This window comes from Pezoporus occidentalis, unplaced genomic scaffold, assembly GCF_034315485.1.
Source record: "Pezoporus occidentalis ecotype Australia unplaced genomic scaffold, CSIRO_AGI_Poc_V1 ctg148, whole genome shotgun sequence".
In the NCBI taxonomy this organism is placed as follows: domain Eukaryota; kingdom Metazoa; phylum Chordata; class Aves; order Psittaciformes; family Psittacidae; genus Pezoporus; species Pezoporus occidentalis.
The window spans coordinates 1,964,264-1,983,352 of NW_026913295.1; the positions used below are offsets into that span (position 1 = coordinate 1,964,264).

At 48.1% G+C, this 19,089-nt stretch overlaps 1 protein-coding gene across 4 annotated transcripts in view; it reads left to right on the forward strand.

Moving 5' to 3' along the window:
* GAS7 (growth arrest specific 7) overlaps positions 1–19,089 on the forward strand; it is a 96,656-nt gene that overhangs the window by 23,440 nt on the left and 54,127 nt on the right. The window contains exons 1-2 of one of the 4 annotated variants that reach the window (XM_062610593.1): positions 5,450–5,611; positions 11,088–11,208. In XM_062610593.1, the coding sequence (XP_062466577.1) occupies positions 5,579–5,611; positions 11,088–11,208 (154 nt within the window). In that variant the 5' untranslated portion in view covers positions 5,450–5,578. Of the gene's footprint in view, positions 1–5,449; positions 5,612–11,087; positions 11,209–19,089 lie in introns of those variants that run through there. The other 3 variants (XM_062610594.1, XM_062610591.1, XM_062610592.1) reach the window with 3 other exon arrangements.

Sequence of the window (19,089 nt, forward strand, 5' to 3'; positions counted from 1 at the left end):
CTGCCCGTTCCCACCCTGCCAGGCCATGGTGCGATAACTCCTGCCTGGACAAATCTGTGGGTCCAGGACAGCCAGCACATGGCAGCCTGTGGCAGACCTCGGGCACTCAATTCCTGTTGAGGGGATGGGGCTATGACTCAAGTAGCTCATGTCACCCTGTCATATCCTAGTGGTATGAGTGTCTGCAGCAGCATGCAGAGCTTGGGCATAGAAACATGAAACTGAGCTCCCGTCAGCTCTGGGTCTCTTGAGAAATCAGCTTTGTCCCAGCTGGCCACATCCTGTTATTTCAAGACACCATGGTAGGAAGACACCATGGCTTCATTTCCTAATAGCAGAAGGGTAGCAGGGGAAAACACTGAGTGTGCTGCTTGTTGGTGATCCCAGCTGGCTGTATGCTGGCAGATGAACCATTCCCCCACCTTTGTTTCTTCCCTTAATCATCCCATGTTTTGTATAATCCCAAGAGACTCTTTGCCTGCATCCCATGAGCCCCATAACCCTAGAGGCACTATCAGTCTGTAAAATGATCTAGAGAGCCTTTCCCTTGACTCACTGTGATGGTTTTCACCCCAGCCAGTGGGGCTGATTGCTCTCCTGCACAGGGGAGGCTCCAGGCAGGGTGCTCTCTTTGTGGGATTAGGTTATCTCAGCTCCCCACCCATCATTGTCTCTCTGTTGCTGGTATTGTTCCTCTGTGCTCCATTGTGTGTGGAGCTGAGACCTTCATCACAGCAATCTGCCTGATTGACTCCTCCTTGGCCTTCCCGGACCACGTAGCAGTGCCAGCTCCTTGCTGCTGCCCAGTATGACCACCCACTGGAGCTCCTGGGAAGAGCTGCTTCCCCATCCCGTCTCACTCTGGCCATCACCTTTCCACGCATAGCTTGCCTGGGTAACGGTAGCTGCAAGGGGATGCTCAAACCCAATGGGACAGATTTGTCCATTATATTACTTTTTGTCCATTAGCACAGAAAGGAAAAAGAACCTTGTCTTTTCCTAGGAAGTGATTTTTGAGCTCCCTGTGGTATATATGCATTAGATTTGCAAGGATACACATGTGCGTTTAGCCACGGTCACCATGTTCTAGACACGTTTTGTCAGAGCAGACGCTGCTCCCATCTGGCTGTTGAGGGTCTTCAGCGCCTGCTGTGAGGGTGGTGCTTTGCTTCCCTTTTCTTGCCTGCTAGCTAATTCAGTGCCAGGACTCTTGGCCCTTGTCAGATAGTGCTAAATGCTGTCACAGGGTAGCACTCATATCTGCTGGGAGCACATGGAAAAGGGAGCACAGGAAAGTACTGAAAGCCCTGAACTTGGGCAGGGCAGGAGGAGAAAAAGCCAGCAGAGCTGTCCCCTGCAGTCTGCATTCCCCTCCTGGCACACCATCTGCTCCCCAAATTGGGAGCCATCACATGCTTGTTATTCTCCTTCTTGCCAACCGCCCTCCCCACATCAGGGCCCCACTCCCACACTCTTTGCCCACATTGAATCTCCCTCATCCCCGTCTTATCCTTCCAACTTCTCACACCTGCCTACTTTTCCTCTCAACCAAAAGGAGCTGATAGCGATTGACAAGCATCTCCCTGGACTGCTGCTTTCCTGCGAGTGAGCATCATCTGCAGCAGGATCTGGGCCAGACCTGGTGCCATGGGTGCCCTGCCCTGTGGCAGGGGGTTGGGACTAGGTGATCTTTAAGGCCCCTTCCAACCCAAACCATTCTGTAATTAAGTGAGGTTGATTCTGTGATTCAGTGGGGTTGGAACTGGATGAGCTTTAAGGTCCCTTCCAACACAAACCATTCTGGGATTCTGTGACAGGGCCAGCTGCAGCTCAATGCTGTGGCTTCTCCCAGGCATGTGGCTTGGTGCACCAGGCACACATCGAGAAGGAAGGCAGGAAAGGACTGGAGTTTTTCACCTCTGGCTCAACACCCTCTATTTTGGAAGGGTCTAGGCAGGTTTCACAGATCAGAGCATTTCTCTTCCCACTCACTTCAGTCTCTCACACAACACTGAGCTAGAAAACATCACCCTGTCTGTCTCCCTGGGTCACGTATCCTTCAGAAATGGTTTGTTTTCCCCTAATTTAGAGTACTGGCAGAGAAAAGTATACCAGTCCCAGAAGGCTAACTCTCTGCAAACATGGGGCTATTCATGGATATTACCTTAAAGCAGAGTCCTGGGCACATGGCTGTGATGCAGCCAGGGACCTGGGTGGGAGAGGAGGGACGGTTTGGCAGCTGTGGATGGAGCAGGGCCTCAGCAGGGAAGGCAGAGCTGGGTGGGGAGCATGTACACTGCATTTCAGAGCCAAATGGGATGTAGAGAGGTGTGGAGCTCCAAGAGGGATGGCCCTGATGAGACACCCATGCACAAGATTTTAAGGTCCTTTCCAACCCTTATCATTCTATGAGTCTATGAAGAGCCTCCTCCTGGTCACAGCTGCGATGGGTTGGTAGGAAGGAGGCAGAGATGGCATCCAAGGAAACAGCAGCTTGGAGATGCTGACATTATTCAAGAATAAGAAGGAGTGAAGAAGCCTTTGGCATGGCAGAGACGGGACTTAGTAGGGCAGGGAGTTTTTTAAGACTGGGAAAAATGAGAGCAGTCCTGGTAGACTGGCACGTGGGGTATGTGCTGCGTTCAAGCAGCGCTCTGTGACACCCTAATGCTTAGCACAGGCAAAGGGACCGTTTCTCTTTGAGGAGGAGGTGGCCAGCGATGAGGCACGGTGCCTGAAGAGGACGAGTGGCGGGGCTGTGGCTGTGGCTGTGGCAGTGTCCTGCTGCAGTGGCAGTGCCCACAGGGCCACCCAGGGAGGGGGACTTGTCCCCAGCAGCCATGTGCCACCAGATGCAGCCAAAGGGGAGCTGTGCTGGCTGCCATGACAACTGGGATGGGTCATATGAGCCGCTCCACTTTCTAAATATAAATCTGTTTCACACAGTGTATGTGACTCCATGGAAACCAAATGTTGAGCAAGAAAGATTGCATAAAAATGAACAAAATACAGAATGACTCAAAGTACTAGAGGGACAGAGAGAGGCTGTGGGTAATGCTGGCGGGCTTCAGAAGTGTCCCAGGCATCCCACTTCCCCAGGGCACATGTTGGTGGACCCCGAGAGGTCTGCAGGGCATTTCCCAGTGCTGGGATTTTCAAGCCAAACTTGGAATGGACACGAGCATCCCTGCCACCAAGGGTCTTCTGTGTGCTTTTCTCACTAGCAAATTCTGTTTGCGGCATCAGCTGTGTCCAGACACAGACCCCACTTCCTTGGCTGCACCACGTCTGCCTTGTTTCTGCTTCATATGCTTGGGTTGATGCACACCTTGGCCAAGTTAGGTATTTACTGTGAGAGTGGTGAGACTCTCACAGGCTGCCTGAGGAAGTTGCGTGTGTGCCATCCCTGGCAGTGTTCAAGGCCAGGTTGGATGGGGCTTGGAGCAAGATGCTCTAGTGGAAGGTGTCCCTGCTCACGGCAGGATGTTGGAGCTGGAGGAGCTTTAAGGTCCTTTCCAACACGAACCAGGCTGGGATTCTGTGATTCTATGATATATGAAAACTGCAGTTAGACAGAAACAGAAGCTCAGTAATATCAATACAGAGCAAGCTTTTCACTGCAGAACAGAGGGCTGTTCTGGTGCAGGTTCACATTCTGGCAGATCTTCTTTGTTGTCTCCTTGCGTTGCTTCTCGCATGGAGTTTCCCTGCATGTTTTGTCCAGCTTTCTGTCACCAGTGATCCTCCAGCACCAGGCAGGGCATTGCAGGGTTGCCGCTGAGCTGAATCTGCAGCAGGAGTGCAGTGTGACTGAACAAGCAGCAACAACAGGGAGGTACTGCCCCTGCATGCAGGTCAAACCTCTCCCACAGCTTGAGGCATCCCCTTCAGTTGCTCTGAGGCTGCATTGCTCCATTGTTCCATAAAATCATGGAAGAATGTGAATTGGAAGAGGCTTTTGGAGGTCTCTGGTCCAGCCCCCTGTTCAGAGTTAGAGCAGGTTCCTCAGGACCTGCATTTGAGCTTTTGGGGTTGTTCTGCTTTACCTTGGGTTGTGTGCTCAGGAGAGCCCCATGGCTGCACTCTGCTGGAGAGCACTATGAGCTAACTCATCTTCAGGCAGCTCAGGCTTTTGAGTGCACAGATGTTTCCTCCCCAGCATCCTTCTTTGAAGGGGAATGGGGATTTCCTGTAGTTTGAAAATGGGAAGTGATTTTCCTCTATTGAGCAAGTCTGAACTAGTCTCAGAGGGTCAGTCAGCATGGGATGGGCTGTGTGGTGGACCCTTCAATCCCCGTTGCCTCACTTTGCTGTATAAAACCCCTTCTCTGGCTCTTTTTTCCACCACTGGGAGGGGACCACATTGCCACGTGGGCTTCCAAAGGAATGGGACGAGTCAAGCTGCTGCTAACTTGGTCAAGAAGAGGGAGAAATTAAATAGTTGGAAAGTCAGAAGCTGCAGAGGGGGAGAGGCATCCCCACTGTCTCCCTTCTGGACACCTGCCCTGTTCTGAGCAGGCTCAGCTAGACAAGTACCAGGGCTTCAATGTTCAGGCCATAGTGGTGCTCTTTTTTGCATGTGTCATCTAATATGTCTGACCCAGTTGTCATTCTCTTCAAACATGATCCTAGACAAACTGTGCTTAACAGTGCACATACGAAACACTGCTCGCTGGTCAAGGGTGTCACCTCTGGGTAGGTTGTGATTCTGTGGAGCAGCTGTCCTGCCTGCACTGGCTGTCCTCCTCTCCCTGACCTAACCCATCACCTGCAGATGCAGGGGGAATGGACCACAAGCAGTCGGCAGGTTCATGTGGTCTGCCCTAAAAAGCATATCCTTCTGCCTCTTGTCAATGCTGGTGTCATGGACTAGGTGGCTTAACCCCATACATCTGCTTTTATTTCATATGCTTGCCTTTGCTAGCTCTATGGTGTATGGTTTGTTGAAGTGCTCCAGTGCCCTCTCTGCTTTGAGAGGCCTTTTGAATTTGCTGCTCTTTTATGGTTCCTTTCTGCTGTGTGTGTATCAGGCGAATCCTGTCCCTGAGTTTCTGCAGACAGAAACCCATCGCTTGTCATGGAGAATGAGGCCTGTTGGGTGCTGGCTCTTGCCTGTCTCTGTATGTACCCTTGCTACATGGACTTCCAATCCTAGGAAATCTCGTAGGAGGGAAGTGCTTGTGTTCTTGGGTATGACTGTTTTGAGAGATACTTTGATCCCTTTTCCAGGCAGCAAATAGAGATGCAGGAGGATTTGAGTGGGGTCAGACGGTCTGTGCTCTGCTCACATTGTTCAGATTTCCTGTTTCCTCAACTGTGTGCTGCAGGCATCCTTTTCAGGTCCAGAGCTGCCTGTCCACCACCGTGCAGCGCCTGGGTGACGCTCCCAGTGAGGGGAGTGTCTCGAGTGTCTCTCTCAGCAAATAGGCACTGTGGGATTTGCAAGATCTGGAAGGCAGAAGGGGTTGATAACCCACCCTGCCCAGGCTTCTGCGCTGCTGGGGAAGGGGCTTCAGGGTCCCATCTCTTCCTTTGGTTGGAATAGAGCAGATCTTCTAAAAAGAGGCACTTAATCTTGATGGAGGAACTTCAAGAAGTACAGAGCCCCCTGGTAAGCCATTCCAGTCACTACTTATCCTCACAAGTGGCAGATTCTTTTCAGTCAGAGCCTGTCTCGTTTCAACATAGAGTCACTGTCTGCTGTTCTGTTTTTGCTGGTTCAGAATGTTCTCTGCTGATAGCAAAACCTCTTCTCCATGTTGTGATTTACCATCCTCATAAACTGTCCTGGCAATAATTCTCCTAAAAGTAGAAACAGGACGTCAAAGTACCGCCACGGGCTTGCCGGGCCGTCCAAGGATGAGGTGTGCAAGCAGGAGTGCCTCACTTATCCCATGACATGTGGCTGGGCACAGGGTGTGTAAGAGCTGGGTCTGGGGGGAGGTTTCAAGCCTGTCGGGGTGCTGTGCCAGCTCTGGAGCTGGGCTCTTGAACACCATCTGCCGGCTGCTTCCCGTCTCCATGCTGTCTCCTGGCCCCCATCTCTGTCCTGTCACAGCAGCAGGATTGTCTGTCATCGCATGCCCAGTTAGCCTGAACTTCTGCCAGGTGGGTGTGCAAACGTGGAACCAGTTTAACTGTGCTGACGCTTGAAGGAAGGGACTGCAGAGGGTCTGGCTAGGACAGGAACTAGGCTCAGTCTGCTGAGTAAGGGTGAGAAAGTCTCTCCTGTGACTGAGATCTGGTCTGGCAGAGAAGGGATGATGTGCTGCCACTATGGCCTCCATGGCACTCTGAAGGGATGCACTGCTGCGTGTGCCAAAACTATGTGGTACTTGATCTATAGCCCCATATGCTACTGCCCCACACCGAGTATTCCAGAGCCTCCTGGTTCCTTTTCTTCAATGAGCATAGAATGATGAGGAAACTCGGATGAAGCCAAGTTTCGTTTCAGTTCCTCGCCTATTTAATTTTCAGTTCCTCTTTCACGTCTGGAGTATCAGTTTGGAGCAGAGCTGCTATAAGAGTGGGAGTTCATGTGTGTGGGATGGGATTGCACTGGGACCAGTTAGGGACTCTAACAGAACAGTGGTCCCAGCATCCAGAGGATCTTCCTCGGCAGTCCCCATGGAGCACGGGGAGGAGGAGGGTACAATGTCCTGCCCAACAGTGAGTTGCTGTTCAGGAACACATTCTTCTCTAAAACAAAAGGAAGAGATCCACATATCCATACTCCATGCTCATCCAAGGAAACCACTGCCCTGTTTTTTACAAGAACTTCAGCATTTGGCAGTGCTGAGGTTTCCCTTGATCATCACTGATAGGGGCTATGGTATTTGCAATACTACTTTGTTGGCAAAATCAGAAGCAAAGAGAGAAATACTAGTAACTCATAATAGAATTAGCACCTGCAAGCATAATGGCTTAAATTTGGTCTTTACACTATTTTCATCCAACATTTGCTGGCCACCTCTATACTGTCCACACGCATCATAGCCTTTGTTTAAGAATACAGCCATGGCATCTGTCTGTAAAAGACCTTGGTTTTCCTGTAGTCCATCAGAGAGAGATGAAGCAACACAGAAGTGAGTCAAAGGATGTTGAGACAATTGCAGAGCAAGCAAACCATTGGTATCTGTCCTTGCGAGATACTGGTGCTGACTGTGTGAAATAAAGTAATACCAGGGGCCCTAAAATCAAGTCTCGACCTACTTGGTACTTGGGATCACTATAGGACCATGTTAAGAAAGAGGGATAGCAGGAATGGATAGGACTTCAGTTCCAGAAGGGAAAGCAGGTGTTAAGGACAGAAATTACAAGCCTGCAGTAATAATGTGTGAAATTCAGTACCCTCCAGATTCTGGAACAGAACCCAGGGTTGGATTATCCCAAATTCCTCATTATGGGGTGATCATGCACAGCAGAGATAGTCTGCTGTAACTTTGTTATCTTCAAGGCCAGAGATCTGTGCAGTGAAGCTGAGGGACCCAACCTGCTGCCAAATTCCTCACGAGCTGGTACACTCCTACACTGCAGAGTTTATTTCTTCTTCAGTGGGCTTTGGCAAACAATAAAGGGGGACCATTAATGAGAGTGTTCAGGAGCTGTCCCAGGATATGTCCCAGCATTCTGTGCTATTGCTTGGAATATGCTGGGAAAGAGACTGGTTTTGTGGTTCAGAAAATAGTTTGGGGCTATCATATGCACTCTTCTCTGCATATGTTACTTGATTCTCAGCCTCTGGAAGGAAAGCTGTGGCTTTCTCACCAAACCTGCTTGGTTTGGATAAGGATCGTGTATGGGTAAGGTGCAAAGGCAGCCCCTCAGGAGGCAGACATGGAGACAGAAATCAAACAGCTTCCTTAGCTGTTACTGCAGTTACTGGGGTGGCTGCACTGGTCAGACTCTTTCCAGGAGTTCTGTTTTCTGCCCCGTGTTTCATTACATTAGCTGAAACTGTAGTGAGGTGAAACTGAGAGAGATGTGAGACGGAAAAACTCCCCTGCATGGCAAGTCCCAGAAGCTGAACAGGGTGAAAAGAATGGTTGCACAAACCAGGTTCTGTTTGTAAGGTCCGTGTGATGAAAGTATGTTATCAATGCCATACACCAGTGCGCAGTTCTGCATCACCTGCACAATGTGATGCTTCCAGGGGTGTAATGTTTGGGAAGCCTGCAGTGAGGTATTTTCAGTCTTAACTGAGAGTAAAACCGAATAAAAGGATGATGTTGGACATTAAGGCCGTACTGCAGGTGTCACAGTTGTGTGAGCAAGTTCCTTGGTAGTGCCGATACATGGCTGTAAAGAGCTGGAAATAAGTCTATGGCTGTTGGAGCCATGTTAGAAGTGTCATAGCATAGTGAAACAAAGCACTTCTGTAAACACTCATATCACAGAATCACAGAGTGGTTTGGGTTGGAAGGGACCTTAAAGCTCATCACAGCTTCTCTGGGCACCCTGTGCCAGCGCCTCAGCACCCTCACAGGGAAGAGCTTCTGCCTAAGAGCTCATCTCAGTCTCCCCTCTGGCAGGTTAAAGCCATTCCCCTTGGCCTGTCCCTACAGGCCCTTGTCCCAAGCCCCTCTCCAGGTTTCCTGGAGCCCCTTTAGGCACTGGAGCTGCTCTAAGCTCTTCCCGGAGCCTCTTCTCCTCCAGGCTGACCAAGCCCAGCTCTCTTAACTGGTTTTAACAGTCCAAGCTTGCTTCACCACATCAATTCATTCCTAGAGCTGGTCCATCCTGTGCAATGGCTCAAGCATATAGTCATATAATCTCATAGGACTGAGTTGGAGAAGACCTCAGTTAATACAGAGGTAAAACTGGGATAGCTTAATTTTTCTACAATGAGGTATAATATTTTCATTAGTGAGACTCAGCGCTTTCACAGAAAGCTGAATGAAAGTGAGGTGTTTCAGTGGCATCTATGGAGGGGTCCCGCCCCTCTGATCACAGAACAGGCATGGTTGTGCTAGCTTTACTAAGACAAGATTTTCATGTCGTGCATTTTTAGGCAATAGAATAACACTAAGAATAATGAGAACATGTGCCTTTGAGTAGGCTAATGTGCAAGGGAAGTTTTCACTTCTATCATAAGCTGAGATCAGGGAAAAAATCAAATAGTAACATAAACTGTGAAAGCTTCTGCTTTCTCACATGTACAGCAGGGTGAGGGGAACTGTAAACTGGTAAGATTAAACCTTAGAGAGCACAAACACACGGGGTAGGGATAGATGGTTGCTATCCTACTGATTAATTCTGCATTAACCGTGCTAGCCATTGGCATGCAAAGCATGAGATTTGAGTCACACACCCCATAGAGACCCTTTGTATCTCCTAAGCTAACTTGTTCTGTTGGGATTGGGCTGGCTGAGTCTCCCAGGCTGTATTTCTGCTCTAGGAGGGGAGCTCAATCCTAACCAGCATAGGCTGCATCTAAACTGCAGCAGTGAGACAGGGTTCACACTGGCCTTAGGCTGCCTTGGAGCCTGTGACCTGTCTGTGTGAGTATGCCTGATGAGGCACGAACACAAGATCATTCTCAAGTTCAGTGCCTCCTGAGGGCCATTGCAATCAGCGCTTTCTGACACTGAAGAGAAACATAAACTGGATTTTTGGCTCCAAAATCATTAAATGTTCCTTTTATTCTGGGTTGTAACACAATTGGAATTTCACTCCGACTGAATGTGGAGAAGGACACATCACCGGTTTCTTTCTGTTGGTACTGTTCACATGTCTGTCAGTGTTTGAACATTATATTCAGCCAGCAGCTGAAACTCTGTTCCCTGGATGTGGCTGCCTGTGAATCTAGTGCAGTCACTTCAGACCTGTTCCCCTCATGTCAAAAAGCATTTCCTGAACAGAGATTAGTTTCCATGGGATAAATAATTCCATTTCACACATTTTCCCTTGTTCTTTTGTATTCCTTCCTTTGAAGGCAATGCAAACAAACAAACAAAAAATGAGTACATCACGTGCCTGGTTTGCCTTAGGGATGTGGAAAGGCAAAGTGGAGCTCTCTGGATGTGAGCCAGGAGGAGGCTCTTTGGTTCATAGCTGCAGCACTACAGGGATGCAACTGGCAATCTTTAGCCATGCATCGTATCTCTCTACCTCTGCCTTATTCAGTGTTCCTGATTGAAAGGACCAAATGGGGTTCATGCCGCCTTTGGGATGATGCCTTCTTTGCCAGTCTCACATCAAGCAGCTCTGTAAATCCCAAGCTACCAAGGAACCACCAGAGCTACTGTGAAGCAGGAAACAGTGCAGGGGGTGCAGTGTAATGGGACCATTGCTTGCACTTCAGCTTCACCTTTTTATTTTCCTTGCACCCTGAGCCTGCACTGAGGGGAGGAGATGTACAGCCGAGGTGGCACCTGAACCCCGGCAGCAGTTCTGTGTGTGCCTGGAGAGCAGGCAACAGCATGACCCTCATCTCCTGCTGTTCTAATGATCTGGATCCCTCCTAGCAACCTGACTCCTTGTGATCCTGTATGTGGATGATATGGATCCAGACTGTATCTAGATCAGTAATGTATGCACTGATAATTGCAAGCATTATTAGTATAGAATCAGCATACTGATAAACCCACTTCAGCACACTGTTCCTGTAGACAACATGACTGTGTAGTGTTTCTTCTTAAAATGTCTGAAGGTGATAGTGTCCCTGTAAATTAAATTGGGGCAGCATCTCCATGAGCAAGTGCTTTGACCCACCATTATATCCACATGAAATCAGATGAGTGCCAGATGCATGCCTTTCTTTCCCAGGCACTTATTTTACACTTAGCATTTTACTGCTTAAAGAGAGGAATTTTCATAGTCAGGTCCAGGTGCCATGGGACATTAAATACAGAGGGGGTTAATTTCTCTCCCAAAGGATGTTCTGTGTAGCCAGGGCTCCGAGGGAAGGTTTCTTCATGTTCTGGACAAAGCTAGGACAGATGAGAGGAGAAATGGGCTAAAAGTGTTTGGATGCATTGCAATCTCTAGAATGCCAAACCACACGGTCCCTTTCCAGATTGTGCCTGGTTAGATTTTACGTTATCTAGGTATTGATTTAATAGGTTGGGGTTTTTCTCTTTTCTCAGCAGAAACCCAGAAAAGCAGCTCCTCAGGCAGAAGATACCTTGAATGGCCATCTTCCCCCCGGCTGGCAGAGCTATATGTCACCCCAGGGACGAAGGTACTATGTGAACACCTTCACAAATGGTAAGTGGGGGTGGAGGCTCCCGTAAATGTGTCACTCTACCAGTACAGATCTGCTGTAGGAAATTGGCTCTGAAGTTGATTTTGATGACAAAGTAGGCCCCGAGTCAAAGGAGTTAATATGACCCTGTCACCATATGAAAGACCGTAATTATAAGAGGATTTAGTATTCTGATTGTCTGTCATCTTAATCCCGACCATTAGAAGACATCTGAAGCTTTTACAGAAGATCAGAGAATGTAAAGTAGAAACACCCCTGCCATAAATGTTTTAGAATAGAAACCCCTGTGAAGGGTATATTTTTACCACATTCCTTTTTTTCCTTTTGCTTTAGCTGGAGGCCTGTGTGTCTGTATATGTGCTTGTTTGTAAAAAGCGTGGTAGAATGTCAGGTATCACTAAAGCATTGCTAGGGGAAAACAGAAAGAGTTAATTGAAAAGGTGCTTGGTCAGGGTCACATTGCCCATGGAGATAAAGGAAGAAAACCACCCGATTTTGGGACGTCAAAGACAGAATTTCCAGTGTATATTTGTGTGTTTTATTCACTGTCATGCTAGTAGAGAAGCAGGCAACTAATGATCTTATCTGCTGAAGACCTGTCAGACTGGTACCACCCCCAGCTTGCCTAAGTGTACCTGCTTTTCTCATCATGACCTCACAGCAGAATTGCAAAACAGAGACTTGTGACCAGCAAAACCAGATTGCTTTAGCAAAAAGAATGACAGAATGACAAAGGAGGAGAGGATATCAAGAGTTCACGTTGTCCATAACGGAGTCAAAGCCATCAGGGGTGACCACTGGCGTTCCATTATCTGACTCACTGTGAGTGCAAGGAGGGCCATGGGCTGTCACGTGCCTCATGGTCCATTCAGGGGCTGATGTGTTTTACTGCAGAAGGCTTTGGCTTAAAACTTGGCCAAATAATGATTTACCTGACTTTTATGCACTGAGATCTCATAGCACCCTCCAGGAGGTACATTGCCATGAAACACTGCCTTCATTTTCAAGCACAGTCTGCTCTGGCTCATGAGCAGCATCCCCTGCATGGCTGGGGAGATCAGCAGGAGTTAGATATCCTGTCCCCACTGCAGTTCAGAGGTGGGTGAGGAGGTGATTAAACTCAGTGCTGAGCCAGTATGGTGGTGGACTTATTCACATGCACTGGGTTGAGATTGGATAAAACCAGTAAGAAGCAGAGCCCAGTTTTCATGTGATAAAACTCTTCATTTGCAGTCTCCATGAAGTCAGTGCAGCACGCAAAGCTTGCTGTCTTACAGTGGGATTGCACCTTGACTGTCAGGAAGTATTGTTTGGCTTTGAGCCATATGATAAATCAAAGACAGTATGTCTAAAGCTGCATTCCCCATCTTTCCTATGGTAGAGCTGCATTAGCCTGGATAATGTTTATTAGAAGCTCATAGACTGGACAGCTCACTTGAGTGCACCTTCTGCCTTGTCTCAACTGCTTATTTGTCCTGTCACTGCTGCAGTGCTGCTGGGAGTTTCAAGATGAACACTGGCAGTGTTTGTTATAGGGACATGGTGCCAGCACACATCTCTCTGTGGCTGGTGTGTCTAAGTGGTTTAATTGTGGCTTTTTTCCACTTCTGTCTTTCTCAAGCATCTATACCTGCTTTGCTGGAACTAGCTGTTGTTAATACATCGTTTTATTAGAATTGTACATTAACATAGGTGCACTGGAAGGTGAGTTTGAGGTAACTTGGGTGACAGCAAGGCCCTGTTCACTGAAGATTATGGTTTCAGTTGTAGGCCCTCAGCCCTCCCAGGGCCTTCTGCTGTGTGGAGCAGGTGGAGAGCTGGCACCAAAGGGCTGGACCTGCCAACACACAGCAGAACAGTGGGACACAGACTCGGACTGTAAGGTTTCCAGGGGCCTTGTTACACTGGGCTACACTAAAAAGTGAGTTTGTCTACTCCTTCATTTAGAACCTTCTGACAGAGAGCTGTGGAAAAACCACAACTACACTGTGGGTTTTCCTTCAGGGCTGATGTTAGGTAGCAAATTGCAGTGTGTTTTTGGTTGAACAGCACTCTGCAAGGTCTCCTATAGCCTGAAGCCCACAAATCCATGTTCTTGCTTTCTTTTTATACATGTAACACGTCTCTCTTAGGCATTGCTGTCATTCATCCTCCCTTTGGTCATCCCTTCCATCATGTGTCTCTTGTGCATGCGGGTAGAAGACAGACATTTATCTCAGCCTTATGGTAAGCATATGTGGAAGCTCCAGGCATCGAGTTCATTGTCTGTTCTTATAAATGTCGGATCTGGACATCCACAGAGTGGCATGTCCTTCTCTTGGAGCACTCCAGCTGTCCTGTGTGCCCAACCACTTGCCCTGTCAGTCAGTGAGAGGCATATCCCAGTGTGTGGGGTGGGTATGCACCAAGCCCAGGGCTGTGGCTGAGCCCTGCGTGGGATAAGAGCACAAGAGAGCATCCCGTTGACCCACTCTGGGGCCTTGCTAGCACCCACCCACTGAAAATGAGTGCTAGCAAAAGCAGGGTTTCTTGGCAGGTTCATGGCAGTTTTAGCACTTCCATCACTGACAGGCAGGGGTGGGAAGAGGTGTGTGCCCTCTCCTATGGTAGAGTTGTTGCTAAACATTTATACATCCTCCAGGCAGGGCAGGTCTGTGAGCAGAGATGCCAAAGGCAGCTCACTTAGAGGTCCTAGAAGCAGCAAAGGCAGTTTGAAAGCAGGCTGGATAGAAAGCAAACTAAAGGGAAAGGGGACCACAGATAAATTAAAGCAAGATGGTGCAAAACTGCTTGGCAGGTCATACTTAGAGCATGGTAATCAATGGTCCCTTGTCAAAGGGAAGTTTGCATGAAGGAAATCCTGCAGGGATGTGCCCGGGGTATCGTTCTAGTTTGTATTTCCAGTAATGAATGGCATGTTGACATTGAGAGCACTTATTCAAACAGTCTATTTGAAATGAAGCTGGGAGAGAACATGGTGTGCTGTACAGAACAGGCTCAGAATTCACAAGCCTCCTGCAGCTGAGGGCATGCTGGAAGACTGGGACGCTGTTCAGTAAAGATGCATTTAAGATTGAAGAGTTAATCTGAAATAATTAAGTGACAAAGACAGATGAAGGAGCAGTTTACAGACAAAGACACAGGGGCTCTGGAGGATCTAAAACTTGAGTGTAAGCCAGCAGTGTTGTCCTAGAATACAAACAAGCAGCATTTTCCATTGTATAAATAGGAATGTTGTCTGGGAGGCATGAAATAAGCATCCAACTTTACAAGGAAATTATAAAGCCTCAGCTGGAATATTTTATCGTGTTTGGACTTTACACTTCAGGAAAGATGTGAGCCAGTTGGATAAAGTCCAGAAGAGAGTAGCAAGAATGATGGGAGATGTGCAAAACATGGCCTGTGGGCAAATATTAGAGATTGGGTCTGTCTGCCCTAAGAAAGCAAAGTGGGGACATGAAAGTAGGCTTCAAATGCATAAAATGCTGTTGCAGAGAAGGCTGTTTGCAATGCCTGTCATCACTAGAAGACACAGTGACACACTTCAGTTGCAATGGGGACAACTAACTCTTCCTAGCTCTCTTAAGATAGTAAGTGTGGGAGTAGGGAGTTGCCAGGGAGTCCGTATCACTGGAGGTCTCTAAGAGCAGGTTACACAAAGTGATGAGGTCACGTTGGCCTTGTTTTGGGGCACGACAGGGAGAAAATGATTTCCTGAAATCCCTGTCAGGCCTGTTCTTTCAGTCTGTAAAGCCTAACCTATATGAAAAATATTTATCAATGCAGAGGGTGACAAATGCCTGAGACTCACATGGGAGTTGTTCTTTATTTGGTGTCTTTTTGTTTCCCCAATTTTAAGTACATCACATCTAACTTAGCTGCTGTCACTCAACTGCTGCGTTGCTTTTTCTGGTCGTCTAAGTCAAAGAATCTTGATATGAGTTCAGAGGAAGGTTCCTCTGAATATGTAAATAAATGAATAAATATCCCCACTGTGCTTTGGGGTAGATCCTGCTTCTCCCTGCACAGTCCTGCCCTCCTGCTCCCTAGGGAAAGGCAGGATTAGCCAGCAATGCACAGGGCGGCAGCAGCCAGTGGGCTCCACACCATGCAATCTGCTGGAATGGAAGCAAGGAGGGGACATGGCCTTTAAAGAAGGTCAGCAAGCAAAAACTATACATGTTTTGGTGCTGTGGGGCTCTATGCTGAGCCCTTGGTTTAGCTGTTCTCCTGAAAACAGGAGGTATTAAGGTGACCAGCCCATCCAACATCAGCCTTTCTGAACTTGCTTGGCACTGCCCCATCTCTGCTCCACCATTTGCTCCCCTTCTCACATCTTGTAGAAGCCTTTTTTTCTTGGATTAAGTAGTTTTTTTTCTCTTGGTGCTTGCGCTGTTCAGAGATGGGAACTCATCCCATACTCATTCCCGTTCCTGGGGAGGGGAGATGGGATTGCAGGGGCAAGCAACACCTTTATTCTTTTGAGCCTTCAAAATACAACAGAACTCTCCCCTTCTTGTGAGCATTAATATCATGGCCAGTTGTTTCCAGTGGTTAGAGTCCTTCCACATGGTGATTATCTGCCTGTGCTATCCATACATCTTATCTGACCATAATAGTATTTCCACCATGCATGTTGTTTTGTGGTCTAAATGACTTTACATGAAAAACACAAGGAAATTGGTTCACAACTGAAAAGAAATAGAATTTATGAGACAGTGTTCTTATGTGGAAAAAATGGTCTTAGAAAAATCTGTAATGAAGGAATTGGGGTGACTGTAGGGAATGAACAGATTTGCACAGCCAACAAAGACAGCACATTCCTGTCTATCTCCACTTGATGGCTCAAGCAGATAAACTATCCACATGTATCATCCTCTGAAACTGATTGGACTCAATCCCGAAACCATTTTTAAAGCCTCTGACCTGTAAAAGGTCTGCAGAATGAAGCCCAAGTGAATTTCAATATACTTAAAATTTGTTTTCACAGTATGGCCTGCTATAGGAAGCTTGAGTCTGCACCAGTTAGGTGCAGTCAGGATCCTTTACAGTCAGGATGCCTGCTGCCTAACTTGTGCAACATCTCCAGACATCCAAGCTTGTCATAGCAAAACCTAAGAAAACAGACAGAGAAGAGAGATAGCAAGCCACTCTAAAATACCTGGAAAAGACCCTTCTCCGTAGCTGTCATGGTCCTTACTTTGCATCATTAACTCTGCAAGGAGTCCTGTGCTGTCTGGAAGGACAGTCAGGATACATCTCCTGGGATCTGGAGGATTAAGTGCATGTTTGTGCAGTTTATAATCAGCAAGCAAGGTAGTAAGCTGGAAGGAAGTGTGTGTGCAAAGGAGTGCCCATCAGAGTCCATAGCACTGACTGGCCTCTAGGATGTTTACTTCTGTGTCCTTAGATAGGTTTCACCACCCCTATTGCTGTCTGAGCAGGGCAGAGTTTGATTCACCTGACAAGGTACCATCCACAGGGTGGACAACTCCATTTAAATCGGATCTTCCAGTCTCACCATTTATCCATGAAAGGAAATAATTACCTTTACCTCCCTTTTGTCTATCTGAAGTAGGTGTCTGGAACAGCTTATGTGAGCTACACCCTGGAAGTGCCAATCTTTTTTTATTGACTCTAAGGAGAGCTTCAGTGACAGCCCTGACTCCACAGACAGGTAAAACTGGCTGCAGTGAATCTCACCAGGGACCTGAGTTTGCAGCCTAGAACTGAAGGGGAACTTAAAAAATGTCCTCACTTTTCTTTTATGGGATGATCCAGGGCTGGGACACCTCCCATATGGAGACAGGCTGAGAAAATTGAGGCTGTTCAGTCTGGAGAAGAGAAGCTGTGTGGAGACCCCAGAGCAGCTTCCAGTGTCTGACGGGGGCCTGTAAGGATGCCAGAGAGGGACTCTTCATCAGTGACTGTAGCAATAGAACAAGGGGTGATGGGTTCAAACTGAAACAGGGGAGATTTAGGTAGATATAAAGAAGAAGTTCTTCCCTGTGAGGGTGCTGAGGCGCTGGCAGAGGGTGCCCAGAGAAGCTGTGGCTGCCCCATCCTTGGCAATATTCAAGGCCAGGTAGGACAGAACTTGAAGCAATGTGGTCTAGTGTGCAGTGTCCCTGCCTCTGGCAGGGGGTTGGAACTGGATTATCTTAAGGTCCTTTCCAACCCAAACCATTCTATGATTCTACAATTACTGCCCCTTACTACTCCTATAGCAGAATGCAGCCATGATGCAGCAGAATGCAGCAGGCACAGAGAGGGCTGCACAGTGAAATAGCCTCTTCCCATCACTTCCTATAGTGTGAGCACACCTCCCTTCACACCCAGCATGTCTGCCCTGGCTTTCTTCCCCAGCAGCACGTAGGATACACAGCACATCTGTAAAATGCCGCACCCCATTTCTACACTTCATTCCTACAGCTGTTGCAAACACCCCGACGTGCTCACACATGCACACACACACACATCTGCACGGGTGCTCATGCTTCAGAGGAACAGCACTTTGGGAGAGATTCAGTGTCTGAAAGGCTGCAGTACTCCTGGGGATTATTTGGGTAACAGGAGCTGGAAGGCCAGGCCAACAGCTCTGCAAACCAGACCAGGGCAAAAATGTTTATCCAGGGGCAGGAAGCCTTGACAGGTTCAGGAAACATCAGAAATACGACCTGTTGGCACAGGAATGGTTGCAGAAAGAAATATGTCTTTAGATACCTTCATTGCACAAGTGGCTGGCAGGAAGGCAGTGGAAAGGCAAGGCAGGATGTGCAAGTACAGCTTCAGGGGTGTCTCAGGAGGAGAACACCTTCCGCATAGCACACTTTGCCTCACTCAAGGTAGCCACAGCATGTGGCTTAGAGCTGAGCAGAGTGCAGCTCAGGGTTACAGAGCTGTAAGCCCTGGAGTTTTTCTGTGTCCTGGAAACTTGTGGGTCAGAGCTAGGAAAAAAATGCATTTCTGTGTGCAGTACTTGCAGGTTTTATTCAGCAGAGGAGAAACCTTTCTGCTGTTGGAGCAATGAATGGGAGACCAGTGGTTACCCTGAGAAGTAACTGAGTTTTAACAAGGCTTTACCTCAGCAAAGAGTGGTGGGCTCCATCCTTTGTTCATCTGCACTCCTTGGGTTCATGGGTCAGCCCTGGTGTTGACCTGCAAGGAGACACATGAAGTTAAGGTCTCCAGAAACTGCCAGTTATCTTGTGGCCTTCATATTCCAAGTGAGCTGGCTCAAGCCCCACCTTGACACATCTCCCAGTGCTCTATGCACCCTCCTCCATCTGTGTGAGCGTTGTTGCGTGTGGCATCACTGAAGTAAAGCAGTGTTTATGTGAGGTGCTGCAGACCTCTGCCAGCCCCTCGGGGCCTGTGTCCACTTCACTTCACCACGCAGCTGAGACTGCCTGTACAGGGATGTCCCTGCCTTTTCCCTTCCCAAGACAGGTACCACTGCAGCAAATCAGCAAGAAACTCAATCATTTTGATGGAAATTCAAGAAATAAATGTCCCCAGCGGGTCTGGGTTGCAAAATCACTGTGTGAATCTTTCAAAACCTTTAATGTACATGAGCTGATGGGGAGACTGTGAATAGGAAGAAACCCTGTCTGGGAGAGAGGGCAGAGTGTGCTGACACTTCCATTCACCTCTGAGCACATCCGGACAAGCTGTGGGTCTTTTGGAGGCAGGTGCAATTAGGATGAAGTAATTTCTACTCTGTGTATCTCCTACTTTGACAATCCTTGTGAAATAACGAAGGGTATTTTACTTGCTGCTGGGTTGGGGGGGGGGGGGGGGGGGGCGGCAGCAGGCTTCTAGCTGGTGTTTCCAGAGCCCAAAGCAAGGACAATAGCACTGCTCTTCCCACTTGCATTGCTCTA